The following is a 23768-nucleotide window of genomic DNA, read 5'->3' as shown; positions in this document are numbered from 1 at the left end:
AAAAAAAATCTGGCTTACTTAAGTGATCTTCAACCCTTAGTCTGTATTTGCCTTTCCAGTTAGGATTTTTCCTTTCCTATGGATTTTTGCTGCTTTTCCATTTAGATAAGATCTTTCAACATTTCTTTTAGGGTAGGTTTAGTATTGCTGAATTCTTTTAGATTTTCTTGTCTGATAAATTCTTTACCTCTTCTTCTCTTCTAAATGATAATCTTGCTGGATAGAATATCCTAGTTTGCAGATTTTTCCCTTTCAGGACTTTGAATATATCATGCCACACACTTCTGGCCCACCAAGTTTCTGCAGAGAAATCAGCTGATAGCCTTTATGGGGGTTCCCTTATAAGTGACACTTTGTTATTCTCTTGCTGCCTTTAGAATTCTCTTTAACTTTTGCTATTTTAATAATGATATGCCTTGGTGTGGGTCTGTCTTGGTTCATCTTGTTTGGGACTTTCTGTTCTTCCTGTACCTGGATATCTGGTTCTTTCTTTAGGTTCAGGAAGTTTCCAGCCATAATTTTTTCAAATACATTTTTGATCTCCTTCTCTCTCTCTTCTCCTTCTGGAACCCCTATTATGTGTAAGTTGGCATATTATCCCAGAGATCTTGTATGTTGCTTTTTTTTTTTTCCATTCGTTTTTCTGTCTGCTCTTCTAATTGGGCAATTTCCCTTATTCTATTTTCCAGATCACTTATTTGTTCTTCTGTTCTTCTGTGTCATTTACTCAGCTATTCATTGCTTTTAGATTGCTTTCTAATCTCAGAAATTGAATTATCTATTTTTGATTGGGTCATCTTTATAGTTTCTAGTTCCTTGTTACAATGATCTGCATTTATATTAATAATCTTTCTTAATTCATTTAGGACTTTTATTACCTCCTTTTTGAATTCAGTGTCTGGTAGACTGATGATCTCTATTTCATTATTTAGTTTTTCAGGTGTTTTCTCTTGCTCTTTTAATTGGGAGTAGTTCCTCTGCCTTTTCATTTTACTCAACTTTCTCTGTCTCTGTGAATTTAGGAGGAATAGTTACCTATTGTGGTCTTGAAGGGGTGTTTTTATGTGGGAGTGTCCCTATGTAGACTGTGTTTATCCAATGTCTTTGGTGTGAGGGCTGGTTCTGATGTAGACACCAGCCACGTCTTTCCTCGGGGTGTGCTGGCCACCATCACCTTGGTAGGGAGTGTAGTTGGTGTTGGAGGATTGAAAGCCTATGCAGCATGTGAGGTGGAACTTTCTCTCTGCTCCATAGCTATCGCTGGCCTGTTGGGGTGGGGTCTGCTCCCCAGTTGCTGGAGCAGAAGTCCTGAGGGTTGGGCTCAAGCAGACTCTGTTCCCTTTGAGTGTGTGTTTTGCCCCAAAGTAAGTGAGGCTTGTGCACTCACAGAGATCTGATGGTATCGCCTGTGTAGGTGTCTGCAGGTCCACTCAGTCACAGCCCAAGTTGTGTCCCTTCCCCTGTTGTAGTCATCTAGTACAATGTCATCTAGCATTGTGTGATCTAGGGCAAGGCTGTGGTGTGGAGTGGGTGGGGGTTGGGAGTTGGGGCACTGTGGCTGGAGAAATTGAGGTGGGCTGCTTCATTAGTGCAGACTGAGTTAGCGCCAGCACTGGTTGCAGCTGCCCCACCTGGACCATACCCCACACCCCCTAGCCTCCTCTGCATCTCTAGATTGAGTCTTCTCCCAGGGCCTGTCTACCTCAGATCCAGTGCCAAGATGTGGTGTGGAGTGGGCAGGGCCGGGGTGTTCACCCCACTTGGATTCAGAAGAGTGGTGAGGTGGCAGCCGCCATGCAGAGCTCTCTCCACTCTGTTTGTTGGCAAGCCAGCACCTGCACACTCTTTATGAGTAGAGTCTAGGCTTCTCCAGCCCTTCTCCAGTTCCTGCGGTTCTCCCAGCAGCCAAGAGGGCTTGTCTTCTCCATGTAGGACCCCAAGACTGGGACACCCAGTCTGTCGCTCAGCCTACTCAGTCCCCAGGGCGAGGGTCTGCCTGTGAAGACCTTCTTTTTCTTTCAGATCCCTCCCAGCAGTGGAGGTCCCAACCCTATCTATGCCTTTTTTCCATCCTTACCCAGTTATGTGGAAATCTTCCTTGCAGCTTTGGTTGTACAGGAGTTCTTCTGCCAATTTCCAGGTAGTTTTCCATGAGAATTGTTCCACGTGTAGATGTATTTTTGATGTGTTTGTGGGGGGAGGTGAGCTCCACATCCTCCTACTCTGCCATCTTGATCTGACCTTTGTATGATTATCTGATGCTTTGTTTTAAAAATATTTTCTTCATGTCAAGAAAGAAATCAACCATTCCTTTTTTTCCCCCCGAGTTTTAATCAAGGATGCAAATTAGGGACTTCCCTGGTGGTCCAGTGGTTAAGACTTCACCTTCCAATGCAGGAGGTGTGGGTTCGACCACTGGTTGAGGAGCTAAGATCCCACATGCCTTGCAGACAAGAAACCCCCCAAACATAAAATAGTAGAAGCAATATTATAAGAAATTCAATAAAGACTTTAAAAATGGTCCACATCAAAAAAAAAAAGAATGGATATTAAATAATTCAAATGGCTTTATCTTGTTTCCCTTCTGACAAAATATGCTGTCTAGTTTGTTTAGGCTTTTATAACAAAACTACTATGGACTGGGGTCTTATGAACAACCAACGGTTATTTCTTACAGTTTTGTAGGCTGGGAAGTCCCAAGATCATGGTGCCCGCACACTCAGTGTCTGGCAAGCACCCACTTCCTAGACAACTATTTTTTCACTGTAACCTCATGTGGTGGAAGGAGTGAGGGATCTTTCTGGGGCCACTTTTATAAGGGTACCAGGTAGGCTATGTCCTCATGACCTAGTCACTTGCCAAAGACCCCACCTCCTAAAACCATCACCATGTGGGGTTAGAATTCCAACATATACATTTTGGAGGGACACAAACATTCAGTCTATTAGTCTATTAGTTATATCTTCAGTTCTGTTCTAATAAGAGGATGTTGGGCTCTGAGGGTAATGAGAGATTAGCATAGTTTAACAGAGTTAATAATAGAAACTTAGGATATTTCTGACTGAGAAGACAGAGATCTTGGGTCAGATGATCTTTAAATACTTTCCAGTCCAGTTAATCAGAAATGTTTCCCATTGAGGCTTAAACTCAAAACAATATTTAGTTAGTAAAATGGATAGAGCATTTTGTTGGTTAAAGTTACCATCTTCATTTATCAGTGATTTTTATGTTCCTCCATATCTTTTTCATTATTATCATTTTTATTAAAGAAATTATCTATTATAACATTTTTGTTATTCCAAGGTAGATTTTCATCTTACTTAATACATAATTCCTTTTAGAAATGGTAAAGATTGGAGGAGAATATAAGAAAAAAACAAATTAAGGTGATGAAATAACTGTACATTAGCAGAAAATTGTAACTTATACAGAAGAACAAGATCAGAAAGGAAAAAAGGGAACAAATATATTTTTGATGATTACTTTAGGTTACAAAATATCTAATAATAATGAAACTAGTATTTATGCAGTACTTTCTAGGTAACAAAATATTAAGTATAAAATTTTTTTTGGGTATATTGAATTCTCTTTTCTATTTATTTTACAGGCAGGTCTTTACATTTTTGTGTCTTAGAGAAATTACCTGAAAGCCCTTCCTATATGCTGTGGATGTTAAAAAATCACGTGGTTTTATTCCTCTAAGCATTTTGAGCATCTTCCTTCTGTCTCACAGTCTTGTGGAGCTGGCTGGGTTCCTCTGTTTTGCAAGAAGGTACATCTCTCTGATGCTGTGTCTGTAATAGTCTCCTTACTGAGATCTGCCCATGAATATGATATTAAACATGTTGGTTGAGTTTTGCTCATGTGGGGTCTGTCATCAATATGGAATAGAATTCAAGAATTTGACTTTTTCTTCTCTCTCTTCGGCCATTTCAACTGAATTATAGAAATTAGGAATGAAATTTAGTCCTGCCTCCTCTCTCTTGGTCAGGTTATTTTTGTTTTCGTTTTTCATTTTTAACCTGTGGGAGTTGGAAATATTTCAGGGTTTCCTTTTTTGCGAAATTATGGTGTAAATGAATCCTTTTGCTTTTGTATTCTTAATGACAGTATAAACGCCTGAGATCAATTTACTCTTATTGTTGTTAATGACAGTATAAAAGTCTGAGATGAATTTACTCTTAAAGTGGTAGATCTAAAAAAATTTAATAAAGTCAATTGTAATTTTTCCAAGAGAGTTATTTTCAATCAAACACTGAAGAAAATTAACACTGAAGAAATAATAATAACAACTAGTAATAACAACTAATGTTTGCTAAGTAATTCCTATATGCCAAGCACTTAAAATCCTTTACATATACTATCTCTTATATTCCTCATAGCAATCTTATGAGATTTGATTGAATTTTGCTTTGATTTTTAAAGCAAACAAGGCTTTCCGATAAACAGAATAGGTGCTCTTTTAACCATCCTAATAAGGAAGTTAAAAAAAACCTGTCATAGAAACAAGAGACTATAGCTTCAAAAGCTCGCAGTCCTCATAAATCATTCCCACCTCTAGACTCTTTCTTTAGGAAACATTCCAAGACTTCACTGTGTTGTGAATAATTTTTACTTCAATTAATGTATTCTATGCCCCTATGAAAACCTTACATATTCCTCAGTAAGGATACATAATTTTCCTCATGTTGGATATTTAACATCACAAGCTGACACCCAGTTCCAATGGTTGATTTGAGCTTTGCAAATTTTGAAGTGCTCAGAAACAGAGTGCCTGGTATCTTTTATAAAGAGCTAGTGAAAAGTGACTAGCATTTAGGGAGTTTGACTGATGTGTGGTAATCAGGTGGGAAATGTCAAAACGTATTTGTTTAAACCTTGCACTTATTTTATGTAGATAAAAGACAATATTCAGCTGACTTCGGTATATCACTTTACAAAACATACACAAGAAATTTAGTAAAATTTGAAAAGCTTATGAAGACTTACAGTTTCCATGTTCATTTTATATTTGGGGTATACTCTCTTACAAGCACAGAGACCAGCAGGCTTTGTTTTCATACATGTCATAAACCAGAGCCCTAGAAGCATGATTTTTGAAGGAAAAAGATACCAGGATTTTCCTCTTAAAGAGAAATCTGGAACCTTAAGATTTTTATTTTGATTCTTTAAACTTCTAATAGAAGTTTTATTGGGGTAAATTCACAAACCATACAATTTACCATTTTAACACACACAGTTTGGTGTTTTTTAGTATATTCAAAGAGTTGTGCAAATACCATCACTGTCTAATTTTAGTTTAGAACATTTTCATCATCCTGAAAAGAAATCCCTAACAGTTAGCATTCACTTCCCATTTCCCTGTCCCTTCCAACAGTGCAAGGCAACCTAAAATTTACTTTCGACCTCTGTGAATTTGTCTATTCTGAACATTTCTTATAAGTGGAACTTTACAATATGTGGTCTTGTGTGATTGGCTTCTTTCACTTAGGAAAGAAGTGAAAGAAGGTTCAAGGTTTTCAAGGTTCGTTCATGTTGTAGCATGTTTCAGAACATTATTTTTTTTATTGCTGAATACTATTCCATTGTATAGATATACCAAATTTGTTTATCTACTCATCAATTGATGGACATTAGGGTTGTTTCCACCTTTGGACTATTCTGAGTAGTGCTATAAACATATGTGTGCCAGTTTACGTTTAGGTCTGTGGTTCATTTTGAATGTTTTTGTGTGTGATGTAGGGGTGCGACTTTAGTCTTTTTCACGTGGGTATCTGGTTGGCCCCAGCATCATTTGTGGAAACACTGTTTTATCCCCATTGAATTATCTTGGCCCCCTCGTTGAAAATGAATTGACCAATCTTATAAACTTTATTTCTGTATTCTCAATTCTATTTTATTGATCTATGTGTCTATCGTTATACCACTACCACTTTTTAAATTATTATCGATTTGTAGTATGTTTTTAAATTTAGAAGTGTGAGTCCACCAATTTTGTTCTACTTTTTCAACTTGTGTTGGTTATTTTAAGTCCCTTGCTTTTCCATATGAATTTTAGAATCAGCTTGTAAATTTCTTCAAAAATGGCAGGTGGAATTTTGAGAAGAATTGCATGGAATCTGTAAATCAGTTTGGTTATTTTAAGTCCCTTGCTTTTCCATATGAATTTTAGAATCAGCTTGTAAATTTCTTCAAAAATGGCAGGTGGAACTTTGAGAAGAATTGCATGGAATCTGTAAATCAGTTTGGGGAGTATTACCATCTTAAGAATGTAAAGTCTTCTAATCCATAAACATGGGGCACTTTTCAATATATTAGGATCTTCTTTAATTTATTTAAACAACATTTTGCAGTTTTCATTGTATGAATCTTGCACTTCTTTTGTTAAGTTTATTTGTAGTATTTTATTCTTTTTGTTGCTAATGGAAATGCAGTTGTTTACTTAACTTTCAGATTGTTCATTGCTACTCTATTGCTACTACACTGTATTGTTTATTACTACTGTGCAATTGATTTTTGTATATTGATACTGTATCCTGCAACTTTGCTGAGCTTGTTAATTAGCTCTAATAGTTTTTTGTGTGCGGGCATGTGGATTCCTTAGGATTTTCTATATACGTGACCATTTGTGGACAGAGATAGTTTTACTTCTTTGTTTCCAACCTTGATTTCTTTTATTTCTTTTTCTTGTCTGATTTTCCTGGCTAAAACCTCCAGTACAACATTGAATAGAAGTGGGCAGAGCAGACATCCTAGCCTTGTTTCTGATCTCAGGGGAAAAACATTCAGTCTTCTACCACTATGTATGACGTTAGCTGTGGGTTTTTCATAGGTACCTTTTATTAGGTTGAGGAAGTTCCCTTCCATTCAAAGTTTGTTGAGTGTTTTTATCATGAAGGAGTGTTAGATTTTGTCGAAGACTGTCAGCGTCTATCGAGCTGATCACGTGGTTTTTGTCCTTTATTATATTATTATAATACACTGCATTGATTGATTTTTTGATGTTAAATCAACCTTGCATTTCTGGAGTAAATACCACTTGGTGATGGTGTAAAATTCTTTTCATATGTTGCAGTATCAATTTGTATTTTGTTGATTTTGTTTTTTGCATTTATATTCTTAAGAGATATTGGTCTATAGTTTTTTTTCTTGTAGGGTCTATGTCTAGTTTTGTTCTTATTAACAGTGGCCTTGTAGAATGAGTTGGAAAGTGTTCCCTCCTCTTGTATTTTTTCAAAGACTTTGTGAAGGATTGGTATTAATCTTTAAATGTTCTTGTTTTGATTTTTTATGGCTTCCTTTGTAGTTTACCATTTGCTATTGTTAAATGCAAGTGGGGCTTGTAAGTGGGGCCAGGAAGGTGATGTTTATGGTGATCACCTCCTGTAGGACAATTGACAGTAAAAACACAGGACTCTAAATAGAACTGTTGAGTCTTCACTCTGCCTACTTCTACTGAACAATGCTGAACACTCAACCACTGGAGAACATGCTTAATTGTAGAAACAAATTAGAAGCTTTTTATATCTTGAATTCAGAACCACAGTTGGAAAATGCCATTTTCCTCAGTGGAGCCCCTGGTATATGCCCAATTCACTGTCCCCAAATTAAGAAGCCTTACCTGTAACTTATTAGTGCCAATTTGTTTAGAAACATTATTTAAAAGAGCCTATTAAGAGGTGTTACACTGACCTCCTTTTGAGTCAGAGAGCCTGAGAACAAGGAGAGTTTGTTGAATCCTAGACATCATGTAAGGTAATATGAATAATAAATATTTAGATTGTCTTCCTACGTGTTTCAAAATACTTTTGGTCATTAACCACTCTACCAACTCAGTGGGGAAAATTAACACTGAAGAAATAATAATAACAACTAATGTTTGCTAAGTAATTCCTATATGCCAAGCACTTTAAAATCCTTTACATATACTATCTCTTATGTTCCTCATAGCAATCTTATGAGGTCAATACTAATATTATTCTCTACTTTTCAGGTGTGGAAACTCAGAAACAGGTAATCTAAGTCGCTTGGTGTCAGGCAGGTGGAGAATGGTAGATCCAGGATGTGACCTAAACTGGAAGTTAGAGTGGATTAGGCATATTCCAGAACAGGGATTCAGATTCAGGGTTTCTGCTTTATAAGTTTTGAATTTATAAGTCATTTGTCTCTCTCTAATGAAGAATACAATTTTCAGTCAGCAGTTAAGAAATGTCCGTAAAGGATGTATTTAGATGGTCTAAGTCTAAGGACTTGAGATTACACGGTCTCTCTCTGCAGGGTTAATGTAATAGATAAGTTAGTGTAATAAATATTTAACATTTATTAAGGGCTTACCATGTTCCAGGGTAAGTGAGTTATTTGTATAAGTTAACTAAATTTGCAAAATAACTATGAAATAGGTATTATAGTTACCATCGCCAATCATAGCTGAAGCCACTGAAGCAAAGACGTGTAACTTGCCCAAGGCCAATTAGCAATAAGTAGCACGGCCCAGATTTGAACCCAGACAGTCTTGCTCCAGAACCTGTATTCTTAATCACTTTGTCATGCAGTTTCTCTAAGTCAGTAAATAGTCACCTGATACACGGTCACAGCAATAACAGTCACACCCAGAAATCAGTGATAAGACTGGATCATTGTGTTTATGCACGTGCAGATTGGAGTCACTTGTACAGGAGAGAAATGTGTTATGGCTCAAAGGAGGAAAAAGGCTTTTCTCTGAAAATGAGACAACCTGAAACGAGTATGGAAGTACAAAAAGAAAACTTAATTTGGAAAGGGAGGCTGTTAGCTTGTGCTTCCACAGAAGACAGGAACAGACTGATGGGATATGGTGAGAGCTCAGAAGCTGTGGTCCTGAGCGAGTTGTGGTGGTGTGGTTTGGAGTTTTACCTCAGAGGTAAAAGGGGACAGTTTGAAAGAACAGTTCTAGAAAGTGAATTTGATAAACTCAGCATGGGGAGAGGTTGAATCAATATCAACTTCAATTTAGATTAATATCAACTTCAATTACAAGTGTTTCCAGTGATATAAGAAGCATCTGGAAATTAGCAGAAAAAACTTGACCATTTGGGGTAATATTTCCCCCTTCATGCCAAAATCATAATAGTTTGTTTTCTTTTTCTTGTGGCAGTGAAATCACAGACCTGGGTTTATCTGGCACTTTTCTTCCTGGGAATCGAAACATTTCCCCAGATGTTGTTCTATGGTTTTCGCACACAGTGTTCTACCCCTATGCAGGGCCACATATGCAGACCTCTGTGTTTGGGTGGGAAGAGCGTAGCTCTCGAGCCAGTCAGTGACCAGAGAGCTGGTTGTACCTGGGCCAGTTTTCTTCCAGACGTGTGGGCCTTCTAGTCTGCAGCCTAGACATCATGTAATGAAGTAATAAACTTCATGTAATGTTGTCAATGAAATTTTTATTAAATTGAAGTTTCTAAGTTATTTTTATCAAAAAGAAAAATTACATTCACATCAAAAGCAAGTAAACCAATATTGCCCACCCTTTCCCTTCCTCACATGAAAACAGAGATCAGTGAAAGTCTTTTAAAAAATACTTTTTTGGTCCATTTCCACTTTCAAGGTAACCTGGTGGCTTCTTTTCTCAAGCCCTCACACAGGTATTCAGGAATACCAGGATGGTGTGCCAAAGATCCCAACAGCTTGTATTACAGTGGAAGATGCAGAGATGATGTCAAGAATGGCTTCTCGGGGGAGCAGAATTGTCATTCAGCTGAAGATGGGGGCAAAGAACTACCCAGATGCTGATTCCTTCAACACCGTAGCAGAGATCGTCGGTAGCAAGTATCCGGAGCAGGTGAGTGAAGGCAAGGGATGGGCTGTCTGGGAATAAGGTGTTGTGGTCAAGTTTTAGTTTTTAGAGACAGTTTAGGAAAGAGAGAATGAGTCTGCAGAGAGGGTCTTCATAGACTCCTTAAAGGCAGACACTTTTTTGTTTTTCCTTCAAGAGTTTACTACTTTGACCGAAGAAGGGCAGGACTAACTGAAGGGCAGAATATGATCCACTGTGTGGAAATTAAACTCCGAATAGTTGAGGGCAGTATTTGTCCATATGTGTTGTATTTCTTCCATTTGGAGCCACTTGGCATTTGAGATCATACCAGTAGTTGACGGCGTGCTTATTGTGTGACTTACCTTCCTCCATCCTTTCAAAGCTCTGTGAACTAAGTCTATTTTCTTCATTTTGCGGGTGAGGAAATTAACCTAAAGGAAACTCACTTGCCTAAGGGCCATACAGCTAGTAAATGGCTGAGAAAGGACTCAAACCCAGGACCTTGTGAATATTAATCCAAGCTGTAGACCACAGTTTATGTGAAATCTTTAGAGGGGTTTTTTTTTTTGTTTTGTTTTGGAAACTTCAAATAGTCTTAGATGCGTATTCAAACTGTATAGTAGCCGAAGCTTAAATGACTTCAGCAAGTTACTTATTCTCTAAGTCTTAGAGAATTTATCTACAAAGATGGGGATGGTGTATGTAAGGAACAGGATTACTATGAGGGCTAGACTGGATAATGCATATCTGATAGTCTCCCACTATAGTGTTTGTCGCATCACATGCACTCATTGAATGTCATGTCAGTTTACTTCCTATGACATCAAGTATACAAAAGATGGTTTTCATAAGGTTTCTGGTACAAACCTTCTTTATTAGTAGTTATTGAAATTCTGAAAATAGCACTTAAAAATATAGCTGTTTGGGCAGTTCAGACTTGTATTTTGTTTAAGAATGTCAGTGGGATGAAGGAACAGGCGCACAGTAATGGAGAAACAGTCCTTCTTCACGTGTCCTGACTCAGGGCCTCTCTCACACTTAAAGGGTTGCGCTGCAGTAAGATGCGTTTTACGTTTTGGGACCCTTTTCTCCCTTCCTAAATGACCTGCTCCCTGGACCCAGACATGCGTCAACCCTGGGGTTACGGCCGCAGGGATAACGGAAAAGCAAGATCTCAGTAGGACCATGGAGAGTCAGACAGTGTAGAGAAACTGTAGGTTGTTTTTTTTTTTTTTTTTTTGCATACGCGGGCCTCTTACTGTTGTGGCCTCTCCCATTGCGGAGCACAGGCTCCAGACGCGCAGGCTCAGCGGCCATGGCTCACAGGCCTAGCCGCTCCGCGTCATGTGGGATCTTCCCAGACCGGGGCACAAACCCATGTCCCCTGCATTGGCAGGCGGACTCTCAACCACTGCGCCACCAGGGAAGCCCGAAACTGTAGTTTTAAATGTTGAGAAAACAAATAAGCCCAGCCCCTTGTCTCTTTAGGAAACCGAGAACAACAGAAGAGCCAAGAGTCCACGTTTCAGGTACTGAGTAATCCCTAGTCCAGGGTGGGAGGAGGTTAGGATTATATATTATCAGTTGTCTGGATGAACAGGCTGATTCTGGCCTGAGGGTGGGTGGCAAGGTGAGAGTGAGTTATTGGAACCTTAATCTGAAATGACCAGTGGCTGTCGGGCTCTGAGGTCAAAGCATTAAAACAGAGGTGTTCTCGGGCTGCAGCAGCTGGAGGGTTGAGGTAGTGCTGGCTCAGAGCTTCCCAGGAACTGCCGGCATCTTCCAGCTGAGTGTGCTCGGGCCTCTCCTCCTCAGCCCTGCGTGACCGTTTTTCCAATCAGTTTTATTGAGGTATAATTTACATAAAATAAACTTACCAAATTTAAGTGTACAATTCGATGAGTGTTGAAAACTGTAATCCAGTAATGTAAGCACATTTGTAGCAGAGAGTATTTTCATCACCCCAAATGTTCTCTTGTGCAGTCTACTCCCCTGTGCCCTGGGCACCACTGATCTGCTTTAAGGAACTATAGCTTTTTCTTCTCGAGAGTTTCATATAGGGGGAATCATGTAAGCGGGGTCTTCCGGGCTGGCTTCTTTCACTCAGCATAATGCTTTTGAGGTTCATCCGTGTTGTTGTATCTGCTGTCCATGCCTTTATACTGCTGGGTAATATCTCACAGCATCACCTCAAGCCTGCAGCTGCTGCAGCCCAAGACACATTTCACAGTGTGTTTATCCATTCACCGCTGATGATGGACATTTGGGTGGTTTTTCGTTTTTGACTGTTATGAGTAAAGTGTCTGTGAACATTCTTGTATAAGTCTTGTATAAGTCTCCCTATGGCCGTATGTTTTCATTCCTCCTTGGGTAGGTGCCTAGGGGTGGAACTGTGGGGCTGGCCTGAATCTTAAGCACCCTAATCTCTGTCAAGATGCTTCAACCTCTGTATTCCATGGGGGTAGCACCTTCTCCGGGAGAGTGATGGACAATTTCAGAGCTGTCCCAGGAATCAGGATTAAACTTTTACCTCTATCATAACGTTGCACAGCATCCCAAGAGTTAGTTATAAATACCTTGTTGGCTTCATGTAAAAGATAGAAGATTAACGAAAGGTCTCCCACAAAGAAGTCGCAGCATCATTTGCCCAGAAGGAATGTGGGTGAGTGCAGTGAAGTGAAGTCCATGTGTGTGTTTGGGGGGGAATCTGCCTTACAGCCTGCCTGGAACCACAGGGCATGTCTAGACCAGAAAGGGAAGTGGAAAGCATGTGTTCTCCCCTCCAGGTGTGAGGTGAGTTAATGAACCTTAGTAAGCACCGTCCATCCCTGATAAAGCCTCCTCTGGGAACCCTCCCCTCATCCCACCACTTTATGCCATTGTTATGCTGTCATCTCCCACCAGAACTTGCAGATGCCCTGAGCATTCTATTTACTTTCTTTTCTTTTTTTCCCTAATGCCTGCCCAAGAACTTGGCATGCAGTAGCTTCTCAATGCATATTTTAATTCAGTAAAATGAAGAGAAGAATAAAGGAAGAAAACAAGTAGAAGATTTTCTTAATCTCTATTCTCTTTAAATCCAGAAGTTTTCCTGCCCATTTGGAACATTGGTTGTCCATAGGCACATTGGACATCACCCATGAATGCAGCTCTGTATGGCTAAACTCGAGTCCATCACCTCCCTCACACCTAACACCTCGCCTTGGTTTCTTGTCTCTGTTAAAGGAACCATATTTACCTATCAGCACAGTTCAGGAACGTCAAGTTGTTTTTCGTTCTCTCCTCTTTGTTACTGTCCTACAGTCAGGAACCATTTCCTATTCAGCCTACTTTCAGCCTATTAAAAAAAAAAAAATCTGTCCCTGTCTTGTCTTTACTGTCATTACTGTTCTAATTCAGGCCCTTGCTATTTCCCTCCTGACTTTCTTTTCTTTTGTTCTCTTTCTGCTTCTGCATTTTTGCAATGCAGTTCAGTTATCTTTTAAAACACCGATCTCAAAATGGTGTTTCCATGCTGTCAGGTCCCCTCTCCTGTTCCCAATAAGATAAAGGTTATGATCTAGGTAAATGCTGAGGTAAGTGACCAGAGGTGAAGAAGACAGAAGAAAAGAGACCATGCAGGGGGGCGTTTGGGGGGGGTTAAATAGGAGACAGTTATGGTTAAATAATATAGTACTGTTTATAAATGAGGAGAAAATTAGAATGAAGAAAGAGGGAAAGGAAGTGTATGATGGAGATTCAGTACCAGCTAAGACCCATTCTTTCATTGGCTAGTGAAGGAGTTCAGTTCTCCTAAACTCTGACAAGCTTTTCTAAAATCATTCAACTTTATTTTAAATGATAAGTATGCTGAATGACATAAATGTTGGTCTTGATACTTTAGGTTGACTAACTTATCCCTGACACATCCTTGCTACCTTGCTACTTTTTATACTAAAGAATAGTGCTAAATAATGCTGAGCAAACTAGATGGAGTGGAAATTATTTCTAAAAATGAAGAGGAACCCAGCAATCCCACTACTGGGCATATATCCAGAGAAAACCACAATTCAAAAGGACACATGCACCCCGATGTTCATTGCAGCTATTTACAATAGCCAGGACATGGAAGCACCTAAATGTCCATCGACAGAGGAGTAGATAAAGAAGATGTGGTGCATATATACAGTGGAATATTAGCCATAAAAAGCAACGATATAGTGACATTTGCAGAGATGTGGATGGGCCTAGAGACTGTCATACAGAGTGAAGTAAGTCAGAAAGAGAAAAAAAAATATCGTATAATATCACTTATATGTGGAATCTAGAAAAATGGTAGAGATGAACTTATTTGCAAAGCAGAAATAGAGTCACAGATGTAGAGAACAAACTTACGGTTACCAAGGGGGAAAAAGGGGATGGGATGAATTGAGAGATTGGGACTGACATATATACACTACTATATATAAAATAGATAACTAATGAGAACAGACTGTATAGCACAGGGAACTCTACTCGGTGCTCTGTGGTAACCTACATGGGAAGGAAATCTAAAAAAGAGTGCATATGGGTATACGTATGACTGATTCACTGTGCTGTACAGCAAGAAACTAACACAACATTGTAAAGCAACTATACTCCAATAAAAACTAATAAAAAAATTTTTTTAGATTAAAAAAATAAAAATGAAGAGGATATGTTGAAATCAGCATTATTCTTCCTGGGTGGCTTGAAAGTGAGCTAACACTCAGGCAGTGGCTTATACGCTTCGGCGGTGACGCCCAGCACAGCCCCTTACACGCACAGCACCTGGATGAAAGGGAAGCAGTTAACACGTAAAGAATCCTTCCGATTTGGCCTGAGATCCATGGACGACATGTGGTGAATTTCAGCTCTGGAAAAGTGAATATGTGATTAACGAAGCATTAACATATCTCAGAACCCTACCGCATAATCCAGACATAAGCCTTGACTGAATTAACCACAGGCTTTTAAAAAATGCCAGTCATACAAATACTTTATTGGGTTTCAATATGTGAAAAGGCAGAATAAGGGTATTATAGACATAAGTCTTACCCTCTTCCTAAAACCCCACGAGCTGGCTCCTCCGGGCACGGAATTCTCTCTCCACCTCTTCTGAAACTGCTCCTCTGTGATTTGGGCACGTTGTGCAGGATTCAGCAGACCTTGAACACTTAGAGGGGGTGCATTTCACTGGGGGAAAGCAGGCCTCTGGAAGCCCTGACTTTAGGCTTTGCAACTCCTTTCTCTCAGACAGCTTTTTCCCTGGGAAATCATTGTATCTGTGAGGCCCGTCCATGGTTGAGAATGAGTCTGAGAGGGTGGAAACGAGAGTTCTTTGACTTCTGAGCTGATCCTCCCTGGCACTAATTGCCATGTTATTCTACTACCATTCATTAAAGAGCTAATTTGCATTGGAAAATTTATAGGAAACTTGTTGCCATCCATGAATAGGTTTTATTTTTTATTAAATCAATAGAGGGTATCCTACCTCTTAGAATAGTCTTAGGCAGAGACAGACAGGTAAGGATCTTAGCAATTTAGTACCAATTCCCTGACTTTCAGATGAGGAAACTGAATCTGAGTGACCTGACCAAGGAGACACAGCAAATACCTGATAGGACACATCTGGAATGTGACTCCAGATTTCCTGACTCCCATTTCTTTCTACCTCAAGGATACTCCATTATGCCTGGGCACACTTTAGCTGGATGGATAGCATTTAAATCTGGGGGATTTTGTTGATTCAGGATTCAAGTCATGCTAACCCTACTAAGTCATTACTTGTGTCTTTCTCTTGTGCATTTTCCTCTGATACCGCTCTCCTAGGCACGAAGAACTCTCAAATAGACTGTCCCTTGTTGTCTCACAGCTTCGTTAGAGCACCCATGAGGGTTGTAACCTGGGAAACCCACCGGTGCTTGGTCCATTCCTCCTATTCATCCTCTCTCCATCAAGTCTGATTTGGGTCTCATTCCTCCTTAGCTCCTTGTCCTTTTGGAAGGGGGTCTGATGGATGTAGCACTTCTTCGGTGTTAGTGACACTTCATGATGCCCTCTTCCCCTGTGCCCCTGTGCATACACCTTCACCCTCACCAATCAGGTAACCAGGTGTTTTCTGTTTTAGCAAAGGACCACAAACAAAGCCAAAACAGATCTACTACCAATCACATCATTTAAAAAACACTTTTTATTTGGAAATAATTTTAGGCTCACAGGAAGTTGCAAAAATAGCGCAGATGGGCTTCCCTGGTGGCGCAGTGGTTGAGAGTCCGCCTGCCGATGCAGGGGACACGGGTTCGTGCCCCGGTCCGGGAAGATCCCACGTGCCGCGGAGGGCTGGGCCCGTGAGCCATGGCCGCTGAGCCTGCGCGTCCAGAGCCTGTGCTCCACAACGGGAGAGGCCACAGCAGTGAGAGGCCTGCGTACCGCAAAAAAAAAAATAGTGCAGAAAGCTTGGGTGTATCCTCTGACCAGCTTCCCCAGTGATGACATCGAACTACGGCACATTAACCCAGTGAGGAAACTCTCACAAGGCACTCCCAAGAGTGAGCTGCTTTCTTGGAAAGCAGGGGCTGCCTGTGGGCATCCTCCGTGTAGCCCCCAGTGTAGCTGGGGCCCCATCCTGACGTTACCCTAGATAGTCTTTCCCAGGCTTAGCTTATGATGCTTCCAGGGTCTCTCACTCAAACAAACAAGCGAACACAGAAGGAAGGCTGTGCTCAAATTGACCTGACGAGAGGGGAAATTACCTGGGACCAGGGGTACAGGGCACCTGTGGGAGAGAGTCTCACTGAGAACAGAGTCTCTCATGCTGGCTTTAGGGCTGGCCCATTACTATTGCTCCTCAGTGATTTCCTAGGCCTTATTCTGAGGTCTTGCCTAGTAAATGCAATATTTAAACAATGTTAATATATTCAAGAATTCTTCTGAGGGAATTGTATGGAAAAGAAGAGTGTTTTGGATTTTTTTTTTTTTTTTGGTTGATAATATCCAAACCCATTTTCCTAAAGCCTTGATGAGGGGGAATTGTTTTTTTTTTTTTATCTAAGCCTTTTTCCAAGAGCAGTTATTTTCAGGGATTCAAAGAACAATTTCAGTTTCATATGCCAGTATTATTTCAAATATAATGCAGCACTGTGCAGGCTAGTGGGAAACGTTGAAATGAAAGCTCTAGCCTGTTCACCGGAGAGTTTGCTTTTTCTTTTGTTTAGTGTGGGGCAGGGTTTCTCCACATCATCACTATTGATATTTGGGGCCAGATAATTCTTTGTTGTGGGAGGTTATCGTGTACACTGTAGAATATTTAGCAGTATCCCCCGCCTCTCCCTTATTCCCCACAGCCGTGACCATCAAAGATGTCTCCAGGCATTGCAAACGTCCCCCTGAGGGACAGAGGTCACTGCACATTGAGAATCACTGTTGTGGAGTGATGGAAAGGACCCACTGGGTGGCTGTTGACAGGCCTTGGTTCCGGTTTTATTTCTGCCACAAATAAGCTGAGTGACCTTGGGCCACTTAATCCTTCAACTATAGAATGGGGGACTTTGTCTGGAAAAGCTCAAAGGTCATTTCCATCCTGAAAATTCCATTATTAAAAAAAAATACTTGGAGATTATCATGAGACTGACGGTGCACACTGTATACTCTTAGATGGGAGCCCTTTCACTCTTTCACAGTGTAGGGGTGTTGGTAGGTGTTCTTTTCTTTCTTTCCTTTTTTTTTTAAAAAAAAAATATTCTCTGTTCAGATACAGTTAGGAACTCTTCTATTGAAAACAGTTAAACAAACGCCATTTTTTGAGGCACGTCTTAGCCTTTAATGTGCTCATGTGCTCTGGAAATCTTTTAAGAGGTCGTTTTGCAATATTCCCCAAACTTTCTGAGAAACAGGAGAAAAGAGGCATAAGATCCACTGGATAGTTTATATTCTGGTGTTTTTTTATATTCTTTTTTTTCCCCCCAACTGTTCATTCATTCATTCAACACACATTTATGGAGTATGGGGTGTGCGTCAAGCACTAGGATTATAGCAATAGCATTGGGTGGGCAGCACAGCACTGTGGTTAGAAACATAGCCTGTAGAATTCAAATCCTGCTTCTTATCTTACGTTGTTAGGTTATTTTGCCTCTCTGACCCTCAATAAATATTAGCCTTCTTTGGAGAGGGGAGAGCTTATGCAAAAGTAAGGAATTGAGAAATAGGAGTGGCGCATCAGGAGGCGCTGACCACAGAAGCCTGGCATGCCACTTGAAGGGCCGGGCTTTATCCTTTGTCCTTTGTCCTTTGACAGCAGGGAATCACTGAAAGGTTGGGTTAGCAGTGGATTTTTCGTTTTGGTTCACGCTACCCACTGTATATATTCACAGGGCAAAACTGAAATTCAGCCAGGAGATTAGCTGGACTTGAGCTGAGACAGCTGAAATAGTGTTGGAAAAGATGAGAAGGATTCAGGAAATATTTCAGAAATAAAATTGGCAAGAGTTGTTAAAGTTTGGATAGAAGGAGAAAAAGTGCAGTTTGGGTGATTTGGAGAATTTATTCATTAATTCTACAGGAATTTACTGAGCTCCTACCATATGCTGGTATATTAATTTGCCCTCAGAGCACTTGGGGTTTCATGGTAGAGACAGGCAGTTAAACAAGTAACTGCAGTAACAGGTGGTAAGTGCTATAATATGGTAGCAAAGTGGTATGATGGGGATAACCATCCCGGTCAGGGAGGCCAAGGAAGGCTTTCTGGAGAGATCCAACTTACTCCCACAGCACGAGTAGTTATCCATGAAGAGTTAACCTGCTAAAAGTTACAGGGATGGAGTTGGGATGGGGAATATTCCAAGCAGAAGGAGTAATGCATATGAAAGCCCAAAGAGTAATGTTATTCTTCTTTTAAGGAATGTGATGTGACCTCCTATAATTTCCCAATCCATTTGATAGTGAACTCTGTCTTCATGGAAGTGAGCTGTAAAATAACCTAAAGAAAAAGTCATGGCCTAGTTCGTGTATGTGTTCTTAAAAATACATTATTGAAAAGCTCAGCAATCCCTTTGGAAACTGCCTTAACACTGATGCTGTCGAGAGCCCTGTTGAAGGAATAAACAAAACCTGATTGGCCTGGTGGACAAACTCATTCCATACATAATTGAATAGTTAGAGGCTGTGCAGCAAATGCGGCTTTCCTTTCATCTGAATGTGTAGTCTGATGATTTGTAAAACCTTCTTAATGGGTACAGCAAGTTATTCTGCCTGGGTGGGAGCCTTTTTACTCACTTAAGCAGCTGTTTAAACTTTCATAAGCAAAGTAATTATTAAATCTTTCATGAACATATTGGAACATTGGTTCACATCTTAACCTTGAGTTGGAAAGTTTTGGGGGCTGGCGTTAGAGTTTTAAACTGGCAAATTTCAGTTTCTTTTTCTTTCTTATTATAAACTTTTTATGGTTTAGAGCCAGCCAACCTAAATCATGGTAGGAAAAATACATGTGTGGCAAGCATGAGACATTTCATTGTTTATTTTTCAAATTTCTGAAACGTGCTCATAGCTGTGCATGCCTCTGGGCTCATAAAGTCAGCAAGTGGAAATAGCTCAAGCCAGACAGGCTGTTTTAGATAGCCACCCAGGTAGGCAAGGCAAGCCTTAAAGAGTACTCTTTCCTGGACTCAGTGTCTTCTTAGTGTGCAAAATGGGACTTGCAGGCAGGAGGATGCCATCGTTCATGGGTTTGAACACCTTTCCCATATTAACGTTGGAGCCAATTCGTAATAATCATAATCATATGATGAATAATAATACACTTAATGGAGGACTTACTATTGACAGGCAGTATTCTGGATGCTTCTCATGTATTATCTCCTTTGATCTTCATTATGACCTTGTCAAATAATCAGTGCTCTTATCCCCATGTTACAGATGAAGAAACAGGCTTAAAGAGTTCACAGAATTCACAAAGCTTCTGAGTGGCAGAGTTTAACTCAAGACTGTCCCTTCTCAGAGTGTGTACTCTTTCTTAACAATTCATTATACTGTACGTCTTAGTAACTTTCTATTCTAGTTTGTGAAATACTGCTATTTAAAAAGTTTCCTCTGTTTTACCCTAAATGAAAAGAAAACCAGGACAACTGTCAGCTTCATAGTGAACAACAACAAATGCTTACTGATTAGCTACTATGTGCAAAACTCTGTGTTATAAGCTTGGAGATATTCTGAGACAGAGAGGAGAGGAGAAGCGATAAGGGCCCTTGCATGGTGGCTGCTAAGTAAACTAGGTGGTAAATTCTGGAAGCCAGACTCTGCTAACACAGGGCTTGCAGTACTGACTGCATCCTGGCTGGTTCAGTACTAATGTGGTCATACAGTACCTTGCAGTTTGCAGCGGACTCTCACCTGTATTATTCTACCTCATCCTAACAGGGCTGATGATTACGATTCTCACTTTCAAGACAAGGGAGCTGAGATTCAGAGTAAATGACTAAAGTCAGACACACGTCTAATAAGTGGAAGATAAAATTCAAAGTTTGAATACTCTATAACTTCCTATAGTCACTGCCCAGATCTCTAGTTTATTTAGGGTAAAATAAATGCTTTAAGGATGTCCTAAAAAACAACCTAAAAATCAAAGTGTTCAAATAAATAATTATAATGCCATAAGAGCAATCTTGGTGGTTTTAAAATATACCTGCAAATTCTTTAATCTCCCTCTAAAAGATCGAGCTGGCCTCTCTTCCCCTTTGTGTAGGCTGTACTTAGTGACTTACTTCTAACGAATAGAATGTGGCAGAAATAATGGTGTGTGATGTTTGAGATTAGAACTTAAAAGCAATGTGGCTTTCTTATTGTTCTTTCTCTTGGATCACTCATTCTGGGAGAAGCCAGCTGCCATGTTGTAAGGATACTCAAGCAGCCCCGGGGCAGAGGTCCACTTGGTGAAGAACTGAGGCTTTCTGCTATCAACCAGCCCAAATTAGCCAGCACATAGATCCAACAGCTCTAGTCAAGCCATCAGATGACTGCAACCCTGGCCAACGTCTTGATCACAATGTTATGAGGCTCTGAGCCAGAACCACCGAGCTAAGCCACTCCCAAATTCTTGACCCCCAAAAATGTGTGATATAATAAATATGTATTGCTTTAAGCCACTAAGTTTTGGGGTTAGCTAATATAGCAATCAAGGAGTATAAGGTACACAGAGAGGAATAACTGAGTCTGAGCTGTCAGGAAAGCTGGCTACTGAAAGATGAGAGAGATGAGTAGGAATTTAATAGGTGGACCAAGAATTTATTGGGAAGTGTTCTAGGCAAAGAGAAAATGTGTGCAAAAAACTATAAAAGTGTGACACTGCAAGGCACATTTTAGAAACTGCAAGTAAAGGACAAAACAAATCTCACAACTCAAAAATCATAGCATTTGGGGTATGAGAATCTCTTTAAGAACTTACTATATTACATGATAATGTAGTAACTAATGTTCCTAAGAGTGAGTTGAGTCTACAAGAAAGTTCCATATGTACTATTTAAGAAGATAGGAAAGCAATTAAAACACTGAAGTATTTATGTCAAAAATTAAAACAAAAAGGTACTGTATAAATCCTTAGTGAAAGGCGGAGTTCAGGCTATCCAAAATAGGTACCTCCCTATGTTGTAACTTCACTAGAGTATCTGGGTCTGTGTTTTGAAAACTTTAAGCTTAAATGTAGGGCCAAGAAATAGCTAATGAAGAACACCTGGATTTTCCCTGGGCTTTTGCTCCTCCAGTTCTGCTACAACAATCAGGTAGAAATTAACATTTTATAACCAGTTATGTGGTTTGCTAGGCATCATGCTAACCAACTGAAATTTTATAAAAGGGAATAGCTCAAATCAACTTGTTATTCTATGCTATATCTCATTCACTGACTATTTATTGAGCGCTATCCATGTGTTACCCACTGTGACAGTCTCATAAACCAAACCTTTATATTTGTGTTGCAGAAATCTCTTTGAATCCCAGTCCCAGCTCCACTGTTTTCTAGAGTTAATAGCAGCCCTTGGTAGAAGGACTCCATTTATTGTTTAAGTTGGACTTTAATATAAAATTAATACCTACTTATTTACTGTATGCTAACACATATATATGGAATCTAAAAAAAATAAAAACTGGTCCTGAAGAACCTAGGGGCAGGACAGGAATGAAGATGCAGACATAGAGAATGGACTTGAGGACACGGGGAGGGGGAAGGGTAAGCTGGGACGAAGTGAGAGAGTGGCATGGACATATATACACTACCAAATGTAAAACAGATAGCTAGTGGGAAGCAGCTGCATAGCACAGGGAGATCAGCTCGGTACTTTGTGACCACCTAGAGGGGTGGGATAGGGAGGGTGGGAGGGAGGGAGATGCAAGAGGGAAGAGATATGGGGACATATGTATATGTATAGCTGATTCACTTTGTTATAAAGCAGAAACTAACACACCACTGTAAAGCAATTATACTCCAATAAAGATGTTTAAAAAAATTAATACCTACTTATTTGGAAAAAAAGAGAAAAATGAAAAAAATTTGACTCAAAAACACACTAGCTCAGAAAATTGCTGTCAGCATCTTGCTGCATGTCCTTCCCTGTATTTTCTTCTATGAATATTTTATACAGTTACATTTTATAGATGGTGTCAGATCAAACTTTTGTTTAACATCAGGCAAAATATCCCTTGAAATAGAAATTTTAGTATCTTTTAAGTTATTTAAGTTATTCTAACAAATGGGTATTTTATAATTTACTTAACCTGTTATTAGATGTCTGGTTATACATGAATCTTTCAGTAAAAATGATGTTATAGCTAAATAAGTATGCAGCTAAGGAATTTTGAAGTTGTCTTTTGAACTGTTTATGGGCTTTGCTACCATGGGGTAATTTTAAATAATAATCAATGGGAAGCTTAGGAAAGGATTAACGTGGCTTCTCTCTCTGCCAGAAGAGCTGCCTTTGGAAAGTTCTAAGATGACTGTGTGGCCGTGTGTGGGAAGTACCATCATAGTTATGTGATTGGAGGAAGAATGTTATTATTCTATGCACATTCTTGACTCTTAATTTAGGGTTAAACTAACTTAATTTAATGTCATGTGAATTTTTAGCAGCAATTATGGCCAGTTAATGCATGTTCTTCCTTAGTCATGCCTCATCTCTTTGCAAAATTACAATATTTCATTCCAGATTTATTCTGACCAGGTTAGTAAGTAGCACTTTCTCCTATTTTCCCTCGGTGTTTAGATCAGAAGACTTTTGAGTTTATACTATAAACCACCATTTGTGTATTTTCATAATAAGCCTCTAAGAAGTGGGCCTGGATATGAGAGCACAAGACACAATGCAAAACGGGGTACTGGATCCAGTTTTTTTTCTTTTTTTTTTTTTAATCCTTCGGGATATTGTGTGGACAATAGAGATGCCATCTTAATATTCTGGTCTTTCTCCTCTCCATCTGTGCGGTATACCGCCAGCCAACCAATATTCCTCAAGTGTGCCTTTATGCTTATTCCTTAAGTATGTCTGTGTCTACCATCTATTTTAAAAAGTCAATGGCTCCCTACTTCCTGTAAGATAATAGACAGTATTCCTTAAATCTGTCACTTAAAGCCTTGCATCTACAAGCTATTATACTGGTCATACCTTTTCCCACAGATAATCTGTGTTCTGGAAACCCAGAAGATTCTCTATCCCATGTGTTTTTTTATCACTTCCCTGTCTCTTTGCCTTCCCCATACTGATCCCCTTTTCTGCATCCACCCGTTGAAATCTTATCTACTCTTTCTAATTCACTATTTAATTGAATGATTCATTAACATTAATTTATTTAATAAATATTTACGGAGCACCCGTTGCATGACAAAGGACGCCTCCCCAGAAAAGTCTTTCCAGTTAGGATAGTTAATCTCAGCCCTATGCAATGCTTCTCTCTTCAGAACTTCCATTGGTCTTTTTTATGCTTCTCTTTTGTC

At 39.6% G+C, this 23768-nt stretch overlaps 1 protein-coding gene across 2 annotated transcripts in view; it reads left to right on the top strand.

The window, feature by feature from the left end:
- Positions 1-23768, top strand: part of CPQ (carboxypeptidase Q) — a 468037-nt gene that overhangs the window by 192076 nt on the left and 252193 nt on the right. For both annotated transcript variants that reach the window (XM_067711716.1, XM_067711715.1), the window contains exon 4: positions 9610-9817. In XM_067711716.1, coding sequence (XP_067567817.1) covers positions 9610-9817 — 208 coding nt within the window. The remainder of the gene's footprint in view (positions 1-9609; positions 9818-23768) is intronic.

Source organism: Pseudorca crassidens, chromosome 17 (genome assembly GCF_039906515.1).
Source record: "Pseudorca crassidens isolate mPseCra1 chromosome 17, mPseCra1.hap1, whole genome shotgun sequence".
Taxonomy (NCBI): Eukaryota; Metazoa; Chordata; class Mammalia; order Artiodactyla; family Delphinidae; genus Pseudorca; species Pseudorca crassidens.
The sequence above is the reverse complement of the archived record's forward strand: the minus strand, read 5'-3'. Positions and strand labels throughout refer to the sequence as shown.